General features: G+C 41.9%; 1 protein-coding gene across 1 annotated transcript in view; it reads right to left on the minus strand.

Annotated features, from left to right (window-relative positions):
• sardh (sarcosine dehydrogenase) overlaps window positions 1–14,180 on the minus strand; it is a 52,223-nt gene that overhangs the window by 28,254 nt on the left and 9,789 nt on the right. The window contains exons 8-10 of the mRNA XM_008286227.1: window positions 12,466–12,570; window positions 8,031–8,160; window positions 3,340–3,426 (exon numbers count right to left, since the gene is read on the minus strand). Of these exons, the coding sequence (XP_008284449.1) occupies window positions 3,340–3,426; window positions 8,031–8,160; window positions 12,466–12,570 (322 nt within the window). The remainder of the gene's footprint in view (window positions 1–3,339; window positions 3,427–8,030; window positions 8,161–12,465; window positions 12,571–14,180) is intronic.

A 14,180-nucleotide genomic window follows, 5' to 3' on the forward strand; every position in this document is an offset into this window, starting at 1 on the left:
CATCATCAAAATTCAAGTATGAATATTTCTGACCGAGCAGTTTGTCATTTTTTCAGAAGACTTGAATGAACAAAATGCAAAACTGTTTTAACTTAAGACTGCCATAAAACACATGGTCTTTACAAGTGTATGGAAATGTTTGTTCACAAGTTTACATTTGAAAAGTATTGCATTCTATATATGGACGGCATCACAGCAGGAGTATAGATTATAATATGTTAATTCTGTGTCTAACTATGTGCATGTATCTGTATCGACTTCTGCAATTGGCTCCAAATGAGCTTAAAACATCAACATATTGAAAAACCCGATATGGTGCATCCCTGATTTAAAATGAAAGCAAACCCTGACTACCTTTAATCGCCACTGAAATGCTGCAGCTTTGACATCTAGACTCCTTTTACTTTCAAATTAACAAAGCTGTGCTCACTGAGAGATGAGCTTGTTTCAAGCCACTGCCTCCGTCTTCTCCTTCTTTTTTCTGACAAGGATTCAAAAACTCTCCTCTTCCAGCTTCAGACCCTCATCGTCAGCCCTCCTGTTTATCTCTACATCATCCACCAAAGCACAACGAGGATGAGGTCCTGCTTCTTTTTGCATCACTGACTCTATCCTCGCGTGGTGTACATCCTTAAATACGGGCAATTTTCTGTGCCGTATAATGTGAAGAAAAGCCTCACCTGAGCAGAAAATGACATAACAAGGTGTCGTTACCGTGATTATGAGGAAAGTGGTGATGCAGCTGAGCCGGGCTAGAGGTGCTTCAGTTAAAAGCAAGAAAAGAAGCATAATCAATAGCAAAGTAAATGCACGCGCCGCAAGTTAAGTGTTCAGCGCGACGGTTTTGACACAAGAATATGTAAGCAAAGGTTGCTAGGCAACAAATACAACTTGTACCAGTCAAAAGACTTACTGACTGCTTAGAAACCAAAATTAAATCCTGCAAGTGAGGAGGCTTAATAACTTATTGAGCATTCAATGATGGATTTTCTGTTTTGTAATTGTGAATCTATTAACTTTGACCCCGCGGTTTCTGAAATATCCCCCTTCCCCATGTCTCGCCTGGAACCGAGTGAGCCGAGCAGAATGAAAATGTGAAGCTGGCAGAAGGCTGTTTTCTTGCCGGTGGGGCACACAGGCAGAAGAAGAAAGAGAGACGGATGCAGGGAGGGTGAAAAAAGGGACGACGTGGGGAAAAGTGGATACGGCCGAGCGACGTTTCCTTTGTGTGTGTGTCGATGCTGAGAGGGAAAGTGTGTCTGAGGCTGTGGACCGTCCTCGCTGTGCCCGGCCGGCGCAAAAACACTGACTATCAAATCACTACTTACCAGGTACAATATTGGTGACACTGGGCCCATTTCAATGAGCTCAGTCCCAGCGTGGCATTTAAAACACAGACTAAAGGACGAGGGATATTCTGCCCACCTTCACTCAGACGGTTTAATTTGGTTAACTGTGAAGAAAATGTAAAACTTCAGTTAAAGTGGAATTTTGAAAAAGGTTTAAGCCAAAAACCAAAAAAATAAAAATCTAATTTAAAGTCCAAGGTGATGTCTTCAGTTATCTGTGTTGTTGATGATTTTCTAACAGAGAAAGGCAGCCGGTTGAAGCAGCGTGAGTCAGTTAATATTTGGATTTTTGGTTCATAAACTAAATAAATCACACATAAATTAGATTAGATTAGATTAGATATAACTTTATTGATCCCTTTGGTGGGGTACCTCAGGGAAATTGTTGATTATTGTGATAAATTATCACAGTTGATGGCGATTAATGGCCACAAAACCTTCTTTTTTGTTTCAGCATGTGCTAAAATGTATGACGTGTTGTTTTGGAGACAAGAGGAATCATTTTTTGGTGATTAAAGTGTAATTAGTAAGTGATTATTGGAAATTATAACATCGTACTCGGTTAAAAAAGATAAATACAGCAATATGGACTTAACATAACAATGTACTACTGCAGGGATACAGGTAGCCCTTTTTATGACAGGTGTTCATTCACATTTATGGAAATTTGGTACCAAAGTTACTTAACTGGCTTCAGGTACAACACAGACTCACCTTCAAAATCCTTCTAACAGTCTATAAAGCACCTGATGGCTTGGCCCTTAGTAGAGCTCAAGTAAAAAAGGTGAATTTTAATTTGATTTTAAAAATGAGTGGTGCATTATTTTTATTCTTTTTTAAATATCTGAGTCTGTAACTCAAGGAAAATAGTCCAAAAAAAATCCCATTTAAAGTCCAAGGTGATGCTCCAGCTATTTGTTTTGTCCGACCGACAGTCCAAAGCTCAAAAGATATTCACTTTACAAGCAGCGTCTCACATGTGAAGGCTGCTGCCGGTGAATATTTTGGTTTATACGTTACATAAACCATGATTAAATTATCATATTTAAACACAACTCAATTAATGGCAATTAATTTTCTCATAACTGCCTGAACGCTTAACAGCATAACAGTTTAGATTTAATTTATAAGCAGGCACAGCATGGAGGGATGCTGCAGCTCAGATATGGGAGCACATGAGCGCCTGTTACCCTGACGGTAGATAACAACGCGCTACAATCAGACCGACGGACAGAATGTTTGGTGGATAAGTGGTCGGGGAATAAGAGAGCGAGGGAGGAGGTGCTCATGAGCAGCAGCAGCAGCAGCAACCGGGCTTCAATTTGCAAGGATCCGAGCACACTTCTGAAGCATGGAAAAGAAAAGACGGAGAAAGAAGAAGAAGAAGAAGAAGAAGAAGGCCTGTGTGAGTGTTGAGAGCTTCGTACTGCCCACTCATAAGGACTCCACCTCCCCGGCTTTTGTCAGAACAACTCAAGAGCCAGACCCTGTAGTCTTCTGCTCTTACGAAGGAGGGAAAAAAAAAAGCTTTCTTTCAACTGCCTATTAGTGCTTACGGTTATTGCTTTACCCTTTACGCCCCCTCGCTCTCTGTTTTTCAGAGATACATTTCTTCTTGTCTAATGTCAAAGGTAAGCTCATCTTTGAGCGAAGTAATGGAGCGACTTGGGCTGTTTGTGCATGTATTTGTGTGTGTCTTTGAAGAATGAAAACCATTCCATTATTCATTTGTGCCTTGAGAGCATCCACAGAGATTGGTGAAGGCTGGGTCAGAATCTAGGATAGCCACTGAACAAACACAAACCCGCAATAACCAACAAATACTACATTTAGTGACATATACGATTTGTTTTAGGTGAGTCTGTGAACTGACAATCTAACCAGAGATGTCTGCACACTCTCTGTAAACCTCCTTATTTCTCTTTTTCTTGTGTTTCTTTAAATCTCTCCCTCTGTTTTGCTTTGATCTTTCCATCTCTGAGGAACATACCGGCACTGTTGAAGCCACAGCCCAGGAAGTAGCCTCTGACCTCTGGAGCTTCTCCCATCAGCGGCTTATGGTCTGCTGTGAAGGACTCTGAAAAAGAAAACAAACAGACAGAAACTTTGTGGATGAAAGTGGACAAAAAAGGTGAGACACAAACTTACCACAGAGGTATCTTTACCCAATAATAATTTGTGTGACATAATGTATTTGTTCGTCTTATTTTGGCGAGGTCTTGGACAACAACACATACACAGGATTATTGTATCGGTAAGAGATGAGGATTGCAATGCAAAATACAGCAATTACTTTCTCAAGGAGAACGCGCAAACTCCACACCGGGCGTCCTAGCCGGGGATCTTCTAACTGTGAGGCGACGGTGCTAACCACCGACCCACCGTGCAGCCCAGAACGGTGACTTGTCTGATTTAAAATTTAGTCTAACTTATATGTTGTGTCACAAAAATGGTAAAGCAACATTCATCATTATTTAAATTTGTTCAGATTTGAAGGACGTCCCACTGTTGACACTCCAAATAATTTAACTCAAAAGAGTCGAAAACTGCAGTTCCTCAAACGGCCACATGGGGCTGGATCTAACAGTGAGTCAGTCCTCATAGACCTCCATGTTAAAACGCCCAACTGTACAGCAGAAATAAACATATTTACAGGCTAGTATAAAAACAGATTTGGTCTCTAATAGCTATATTTGACATTTATGACACCTGTGAGGGGGATTAACATTTATAAAACTCACCCGTTTATATTGTATTAAAGCTTAAAGTTATGCATAATTAAAGTGTCTGCTTGAGTGACAGGTGGGTTGGAAGTTGGTTAGGGTTAGGTTTTTCAAAATCTGTCTCGATATTGAAACTGAGCTTCCTGTTTGTAATGCTGGGCTGCCCACAAAGCCTCCTTTTTTTGCTTCAATATGTGTTAAAATCGTAGGTATGATGTGTGGCTTTGAAGACTTTGAAGTTTTTTTAAAGGCAGCTTTGACAGAGCTGTGCTAAGGAACAAAGGGAATCAATTTTTAGTGACTACTATGTCATTAGCATCTAATTATTGAAAATAATAATGACATCAAACTTTGTTTCCAAAAAGGAAAAACTGAAATCTGGACTTAACATCAAAAGTTATTCTGTGGTACAGTTAGCCCTTTTTTCTGCCAGATGGTCATTCATTTGTAGTGAAATCGGAACACATCCCTCTGATACTGAAGTCCATTTAATAGTCTCTAAATCCCCTCATGATTTGGCCCCTCTGTACATCTCTGACTAGCTCATTGATTAAAACCCCAGCAGGCCTCTCAGGTCATCTGGCGGACGTCCTCTAGCTTTACTCTGAATTAAGGTTAAACAGGTAATTGACTTCAAATTTAAATCACAATAACTCAATGAGCAAATAACAAAAGCTGCAGTTCAGGATATATGTGATGCAGCGCGTCTGACCCAGTGTTTAAACTGTCCCGTCCATAGATTCACAACGCTGTCCTCCTTGTGTGAGGGTAATACTAAGTCCCTTTTATAAAAGTTTATACAGTGAAGCTTAATGTTAAAAATCAAATTGCAAATCAAATTGCAATACCTGTCAGGAAAAGTGGAATTAGATATTGAAAATCATTCAGCCCTGAAGATGAAGCTGCCTTCAGTCCTGCTCTCTGGAACAAGATGCCTGCAGACTCGAGGTCCATCACGACTGTTTCCACTTTCAAAAACTTTCCTTTTTACCAGGGATACGGCAAATTACCGTGCGCCTGCATACCTGCATGAAGCACATATTGTAGCTCTTGTTTCTTGTACTGCTTGTTGAATGTGTGATTATGTGTTTGAACAGGGGTTTCTAGTTGATGTTTATGAGGTTCTGTGGCAGCGTGGTATGTTTGATGCACTTTCAGATTCTGTATTTTACTCATCGTTATCATCATTTTATTCATATTGTCTACGTTACCCAATTTAAATCACGTTAATGCCGATATAATGTCGTTTCATGTAAAGCACACTGACTTTAATAACGGCAATGAAATGCGCTGCACAAATAAAACTGCCGCTGCCATTTAGGGAGTTTTAAATTAATCCAGTTCACAGCACCTGTGACACTAATTAGGCCCAATGTAACAGAGAGAAAGTCCAGCAGGTTCATACAGTTACTGTGTAAGTAATATAATTATCCCATTGAGCTGAACAGGAAGAGACGGAGCTCCGAGGTCACGCTCCTCTTTTACCGAGGCCAAAGCGCACACATTCATTATCTCCACATACGTGAATACATTCATCAGCAACATTTGCCTGCTTGTTATGCCAAAAGAAAACACGTTCACCCTTTAACTGATCTGCTTAATCGTATTCCTGTATATAAAATAAAGCCCATAGGAGGTGAGAACTACTAAAACATTTTTCCCTGTGGGGCACCTATGGAACTCATAGCATTCAGATCATGGTTGTGTTTTCTGCTCTGCTCAGCCTCCTCCAGATACGGTGGAGGAGTCAGCAAACTCATTCTGAAATGTCTTCTGCTCAACGCGGTGTGAACATGAAATGAAACAACAGCTGGACTTAAATCGACGGGCGCAACAACAGCACGGCTATCGACTCCTCGCTCAGTTTGTCTTCCTCTGCTTTGCCCTTCGTTTTTGTCTCGCTCAGATTTCCTTCTATTCCTCTGTTCTGTCTTTCTCACTGTCCACATATTTGTGCGTTTTTTGTGTGCAACTATCTAGCAGGTGTCACTTGTCTAAAAATCATAAGAAACCACTGACTCTCCAAACAGCTGCATCACACCACGGTGATGAGAAATCCAAGTCGATGCCGAAGCCGGGCGGCACAGTCGACTCGCTCAGGCGGCTCGGCGACGCGGCATTGACTGCGCGGGAAGTCAGGCTTGAGCTAATCAAACTATCTCCTCTACAAATATGACACACAGCCTGCTAGCTTAAGTATTCATGAGAAAGTGCAGGACGGGAGAGTGAATGAGATATTTCACAGACGGGTACATTTCACTTTTAAATGAGAATGTGTCCAATATAAAAAAGTGTCATGAAAGTTGCTTGTTCCCTGCTGCAATGCATAATGTTGTGAGGAATTTGCTGGGAGGGTTTGTAGGATTTTCTCAAAAATAGATTTTTTTCCATGGAAATAGTTTCACGGTGTGCGTCTATTTGTACCACTCCTGGTGCGGGGACGTAAATCTGTTTAGGCAGCCAAATCGAGGCTCCTTTTCTGGGACAAAAAAAAAATACAAAACCCAAAACATTTTAGTATGTGGACTAGGGGTGTTAGTGATTTAATTGCAGTTAAAAATTCAACCAATTTAAAAATATATTGACCGACGAGGCTTGGTTGAGTTTGACTTGCAATCATGACAAAGTCTTCTGAGATGGTTAAAGGTTAATATCTGCCCTAATTATACATTGACCTGTAACTACTGTTTACTACTGTTACAGATTATGCATCAGCCTTTCTAATCTCCACTGCACCGTTTTATTGTCCATTGCACCAAAGATACAGTTTGCACATGTCCATTTGTAAATACACACCATGCCGTATATTCACGTAAATACCATAGTTAAACAATACATCTGCACTTTATACTCTTGCACTCCTGGTCAGATGCTAGCTGCATGCCGTTGCCTTGTACTTGTACATGTGTACTGACAATAAAGTTGAATCTAATCTAATCTAAAGGCATCTGGCCAGAGATCATGTTGTCAAGTTGAGCTGGAGTCTATTAGCGCAGTGTTCCTCATGCTAATTGTTGAACAACCGAGCCGTTTGTGCAGCAAAGGTCACGTGTCCACAGTTAGAAAACCTGCATCTACTTTCTACCTCATTCATGTTCATGATTAATTGATTACTGACTGACAACACAGCTGACTATCGGTGAAGCAAATTGCTTAAAATTTGCATCACTGATGTAGAGTTCTGGTGAAGATTAGAGTGAGGCAGGTGGTTGTTATTTTTAAGGACAGTGTTCGGGAAATGCCAATTCGTGTATGCTCGCATAACAGAAATTCTGTCATCTGCTCAAGTCCACGAGAGTCGATATGAACCCCTCTACAGACATCCATGAGCAGGCCAAAATTTTTGACGATATGCATGATACACACTACAACAAGCCAACTGTGCAAACGGAAGGAAAATAAATGGTCCTAAAAACAAGGCTGTGCTCGGAGATTCGCCATCATCCACGCTTTTATAATTCGTCAGTAGTAACTGGAGTAGCTGCAGCCGCACTTTGGAGGTGCTTGTATTTGTGCATGCTCTCCATCGATGGTGCCAGAACACACTGGGAAGCTCCAAATTCTCTAGAAATCCTGTGCTATGTTCGCCCACTGCGCTCGGGACGGGAAGGCAACAAACTCCAACAGCAGGCTATCTCATAGCACTTGGCACGCGTCGGGAATAATCAATGACGCACTGCTACAGCCCGATCTGTAACTAGCTGCTATGTCCTGCGAAAAGGACAAAGTCATGCCAGACATCTACAGGAAAGCTGTTTGTTCTTTTTGTGTTCACTGCGATGGGCAATGCAACCGTCTGCAGATTGACGTGTGCATCCACCACACACAAAACCTGCACTGGTCAGCACCAGTGGATGTGGAAACCATGACCTGGCCTTAAGTTTCCAGGAAATAACCACAATAAATGCAATGCACCATGACATAATGGAAACACAACTGTATGTGCGTGTTTGTGTACCTGGTCCACAGACGGTGGACTTAATGCCAGTCTGCTCCAGAACAGGAACTCTGTTGATTGCTCCCTCGATATGCTGCATGAATACATCCCAGTCCAGATCAAACAGGCTGAAGGCAAACTTATCAGACACCTGGGAAATAAAACACACAGGAATACATGACTTACTTTTCTTCCCATGACCTTGTAAACCTGCCAAGGTTTTCTTCTAATACTGGGGGGAAAAAAACACAGCTGCATATTCTAGGATGTTTTGAAGGATAATTTCTTGCCATGTTTAATCAAAAAAAACAACACACACACATTTTTAAAACTCATTTTCACACTGATTTCATGTTCCCAAGTAAATTATGTATTCTGCTTGAGGAACACTCTGATCTTCATAAACAGGGAGCACATCCAGTGAGAAAAATGGAAGGGAAAATTTGTGCGAAAATGCAAATTAGCAGCTAAAATCCCACTTATGTAGACAATGGTGGGAGACTTTATATGTTTCTTTCAGGTTCTACTAGTTGTTTTATGCAAAATGAACACAGAAAGATTCCAGAATTCTTAAAAATGAAAATACTTAATTTGAATCTACTGCAGTGACGTTTGATTGCATCAACTCACAGCCAATTACAGCAACACTGGTGAGCCCTTTTTTTCCCTTTTCTCCCTATTACTGTTGACAGGAACGCTGTCAGTCTATCACGTGATGGCACACAGTGAAGCCACAACACATCCAGTAGCATCTGTTGAGCTGACTCTTTCTCAGCAGGGAAACATCTGTCAAATCACACCATGCCCTCTCAGTTTCTTGTCCAAGCCTTAATTTGCTCCCATCTGGACTCCCGCGACTCCCTCCCTGTCAGTCGGACCGAAATGCAGCCTTTAGCTCCTACAACTCATGACCAGCAGCGCGGACCGCCTTGCCTTAAAATTCTCCCCCTCCTACACTAATCTGGCTGACTCAGGGGCGCTCAAAATTGAAAAGTCCAGCGCACGAGCTTGTGCTCTGTGCAGCAATTTTATTTGTCACGTATTTCTCTCTGTGTTCTGGCGCCGATCCCATCATTCCTCCACTTGACTCTTCTCTGTCCTTGCGCCTTCACGGTGAAATAAAAATTCCCAATTCCTAAAAATGATTCATAGCTGACACACTCAACGAATCGCACTGAACACCAGCGTTAAGCTACTCTCTGAAATGTTAAATATAAGTGATTCTTTAAGTTGGAAGCCTGCAGTTAGGCAGGAGTGCATAACAAAAGGAGCTCCTGTGGCTTCATAATTAGCGTCAGTTGTGACACGTTCAGTTTCGATTAAGACTTGAATGTCACACAGATGTTTGAGCTGACGGTAGCCGCTTTCATGTGAAGATAGAGTTCTGCATTATTACGGGGCGCTGACACTCGACGGGAGCATCTGAGGAGCGCTCTTTGTCCCAGACACCACACTTCTTCCAATCCCTCCCGAGCCATCAATCCCGCTCATCTTCACTCGCTAGGCATCTCCCATTCTCTCCGTCTCCGTGCTAATTCTCCTTTCTGTATCTGCTCTTTCTTCCTCCCATCCGCCTCAAGACATCAAAGCAAACGCTCAGCTGCAGAACGAGAACAAAAGGAGCCGTTTTCTGCACAAAGGGATCCTCTAAAATGTAAAACCACTGAGGAGTCTGGAGACAGACGAGCAGCCAGACGAAAGGACAGAAAGTCGTGGAGTCAGTCTGGCAGGCAAGAAGATATTTGTCAATGCCCTGCAACAAAACAGCGTCTAAAGCCTTTATTAAAGTGTAAATGCTGTTGGATTAACTTGTATGCTAGGACCACATATTTAAAGGAATAAATGAATAACTCAAACGGGAAAGGATGTCCTTGAGAAAGTGTACATACCCATTAGGACCAACACCACCTGTCAGTTCAAAGGATCAGTTGTCAACCCTCCCAACGTCTTCAACAATCAGCCTTTGCATAGATCAACTGCCGGTACAATTACTTTTTATAGTTGCCAAAGTGTTGCTCGAATAATTGGTCCTCGTAGCCTCCTTCAATTTCAGTCTTTTACGGAAATACTTTGATTTTAATGCTGCACTAAAAGAGATTTCACCAGCAGCGCAGCTAAAAATACAAAGTTTGTGGTGGGTGGTGCTAAAAGAATAGGTATGGGGTCATTAGCGTCAAATGGATTTATATCTCCTGAGGGGCATGTATCACGCTCATCAATCTGCCTATTAGAAATGAAATATCTCGTGTGGAGGCAATAAGAAATGGGAGACTTTGGAGACGGATGACAAAATAGTGCCGTTTACGTAACTTCGCTTGTGCAGCGTGATTTTCAATAAAAAGTTTTTACACAAAAAAATAAAACTTTTCAAATGCATCGTCTCTGCACAAGTTTCAGTGTTTGAGTTCGGCATTAGTTTTAAATATTAATACAAACTGGTTTAGTGTAGGTGGACACAATTTAGTCTGACCTTAGAAATTTAGTCGGACCTGAATTTGATAGCCAGCCCTTTCTGCAGGACCTACCAAAGACACCGAATCCATTAGACCCTGTCATTAGAGTGGAAAAACAATTTAAGTTATCATCTCTTTCTATTCAGCACCACTGCCTTGCCTCAGTGCACCAGCAGAGACTCCTCTCCACTGTCATTAAGTGCTTCCTCAAAGGGAATTGTTGGGTTTCTCTCCATAACAATACAAGGTCTTGACCTTAACATTTAAAGTGCCGCGATATGACTATTCATACTTTTTTTCATTTCTTTTATTCATGCAAATGCGCAATATTAATCTTTTATCTCAAATGGAAAGCACTTTGGGTCAACTTCTGTTGTTCTAAATGTTCTATATAAATTAGAGCGACTTCACTTGACAGATGCATTTGAGGTGCAATCAAAAAGTTCAGAGACTCTTGGCGTGTATGAGGCGTTCAATAAAGTCAGCAGACTATCTGACATTGAACTATCGACAGTAAAACAGCGCAGTGAACCCTAAGTGGCTTCCAATGGTAGGTGAATGAGAAACACATCATAAAGCACTTTGTAGAACCACGCCAAGGTTAAGTGACGTAAGTGACGACCACAGGTGGGTCGGTGGTACCACACAGAGAAGCAACAGCAGTGCTCACAGTGGACGAGGTGCAGCCCCTGTGACTGGGAAAGGTGCAAGGTCAGGAGCAGCCAGGAGCACGCTCGCTGTTTTCTTCAATATTCATGCGGTTGTGCACCAAGAACTGGTCCCCCCAAGGTCAGACTGTGGACTCAGAGTTGTGCTTTAGCAGCCGAGGGAGGTCATTACGCGCTAACAGTCGGAACTGCGGCGCGACAGCATGTGGGCGCTCTAACTGGTCGCAGGTGATTACGCATGGGTTTTCTGTCACTTCCCATCTACTGTGCTGGCTGGATTTGTCTCACTGCAACTTCTTCCTCGTCCCCAAAATGGAATTCAAGTTGAGGAGTCGCTGTTTTGACACACTGGAGGGGTTTAAATGGCGAGAACAGATGGTGGTCCAAGTGTTGCAGGAGCTCTGGGAGCAGAGCATCGCTGCACGAGGAGACGGCTTTTGCAGGGACGGCGGCCAAAATCATATCAGGTACAATTCTAATCTTGGAAATTATTAAATGCACTTTGCACAGTACACAGTTTCTTTCTTTACTAAAAACAACGTCTGACATATTTGCAAATAAGCTTATTAAGTTTTATTTGACAGAGTTAGATGTGAGGATTAACATCTCTCTAATGCCTCCACCTAAAACCAGAAATACTCATATTGACATTTCTCTTTATGTAAGTGTTATGCAAACATGATATGCTCTGGGCAAATGAGGCAGCCTTACTGCAGATATGTTTTGTTTTTTTTTTACCTTTGAACAGGGCCAGTTTGGCCGTTTCCCCTGTTTCCACTCCTCATGCTAAGTTGGCAGCTGTCTCATGGTTACAGGCATGTAAGTGGTCAGTCTTCTTATCCAGCTCTTGGCTAGGAAGCAAATAAGCACACCTCCTCGAATTTTCTACTTTTCTTACATTTTCTGCACTTTTACTTTGCAAACTTTGCTACTTATTCTAAATCACAATATTGCTGCTTTGCTTGAATAAAAGATGTACAAGCTCTTTCTTTTCCCATCGCTGTGGCACAGATTAGTGAACACACAGAGCGTTTTATAAGCGTTGTTATGAATACGGTTTGACCTCCAAGCTAATACACCAGCAAATAATGAAGACATTAAAAAGAAAAAGGAGTCTAAACAAGCGAGGAGGTCAAAATGACACAGAGAACGAGAAGTATACAAACAGGATTAAAGTTTGTTCAGCGTCCCTATCGACATATTCGATTGTTTTTTGCCAGACGTTATGTCATGCATCACTCGGGCACACAGACGGTCGGTACGTGAGGCTCCACAATAACGGAGCTCCCGACAGAAGAGTGAGATGGTTAATCTTTGGACGATATTCAAGCTTACCTCATCCCAGAAGATGGGGTTGTGCTCATAGCCACCCACAGACAGGGCGTCACCTTGGAGGCGCAGGTACACTGACGCATCGTGATCCCTGACATTCGGCATGTTCTGTGAAGATTAAAACGGAGGGTTTCAGCAGTCAAAGCATGAATTAGACAGAGCACAGTGTGCTGCAGGGGACAGCCAGATGAGGACAGTTTATGCAAAGTGTTTTCATTGTCATTGTTTTTTTAATTGCCAATTAATTGTTTAGCTTTTAAATTGTCAAAATGCATAATGTAGCCTAATGGAGCCTCATATGTTAGCTTAAAAAAATAATAACTCTCCTTGCTAGAGCTGAGAAACATTCATTTGTAATGAAAAGACACAAAGAAAAGAAGCTGCAGCAGAAAACACAAAGCGAAGCATAACTTTTCCCACAGCACCCTTATAAAGCTGAAACAAAAGGAAACTACGATGGGTTAATAATCACATTTTCTCTTCCCTCCTCACATATTTTTTTAGATGGTATTCAGTGCTTTTGACTCTTTGCACTGGGACATATGTACAAAAGAGGAAAACACAATATGGGACATAACAAGCATACAAATCTTTGCAGCAGCAGTGGCACATACCATAATGAACCATAGCATTTCTTTATGTATCACTTCGCAGCTACTGACATACCATGAAATCTTCTTTCAAAAAAAAACCACAGCACAGAGATGCATTCATCCCCCTGGCGTGCCAGCAAACACTCGTGCACAAGTGTTTTAATGAATAGTTACACTTTGAGTATGTTGTCTCATCTGTATTCAATCTGTCAGGAGGGCTTTTTCCCCTCCTCTCAAGTCAATTGGCTTTCCGGGTACAAAACCAAAATACCAGTGAACAAGCTGACATTTTAAAAACGGCTCTCCACGAATAATGAAAGCAGAACTGCTGCGTAGAGTACAGTCTGGCAGCTCTTCTTCATGTGATCAATACTGAAGGCTGCACTACACTCTGTCCTTCAGGTGCACACACACACACACACACACACACACAGATGAAAACCAGTTACTAAAAGAAAACCTGCTGTTTTTACAAAATGAAAGCAGCCTCTCAGGATAAAGACACTACTCGCCACACACACACGGTCAGCATGAAATGTTTGACCTGACAAGTTGGTGGGAACAGATTTTGTGATGACATCCAAGTGTGCGAGTGTGTCATTTAGTGTGTGGGCTGATGGCCGTGTACATGATGCAGCAGTAATGCTGGTTAAGCTCCTCTTAAACTACATAACACGGGGAAGCGCTGACAGCCAGCCTAAAAACCACCAGCCTCTGGAGGATGAGCACAGTCATGCTTGTGTACACTAACTAAATCTAACATACACAAGACTCACGATCACAGCGCGACAGTCAGCCGTGTACACAGAGCACGTTGGACATGTGCTGCACTGTATACATGAACACTTGCCTCAGCAGTGTTCCTTGAACACACATATTATCAACATTAGCAGATACAAACACAGCAATCTCCCTTATTTTACTACACAAACAAGCACATCTCATTCCAACACACACTGAAAGGAGTCTGGAGCATTATGGGCTGGAATGTGTTTGGCCACAGTGCCCCCTGTTGGTTATTCAAGCTTAGTACAGACACAGTACTGTCTTCAAGATAATTAAAATGAACAGTAACATGTAAGTTACAATCAACAGGTTAGAAGGATCAAACATACATTATACCAA

Source organism: Stegastes partitus, unplaced genomic scaffold (assembly GCF_000690725.1).
Source record: "Stegastes partitus isolate 25-593 unplaced genomic scaffold, Stegastes_partitus-1.0.2 Scaffold443, whole genome shotgun sequence".
In the NCBI taxonomy this organism is placed as follows: domain Eukaryota; kingdom Metazoa; phylum Chordata; class Actinopteri; family Pomacentridae; genus Stegastes; species Stegastes partitus.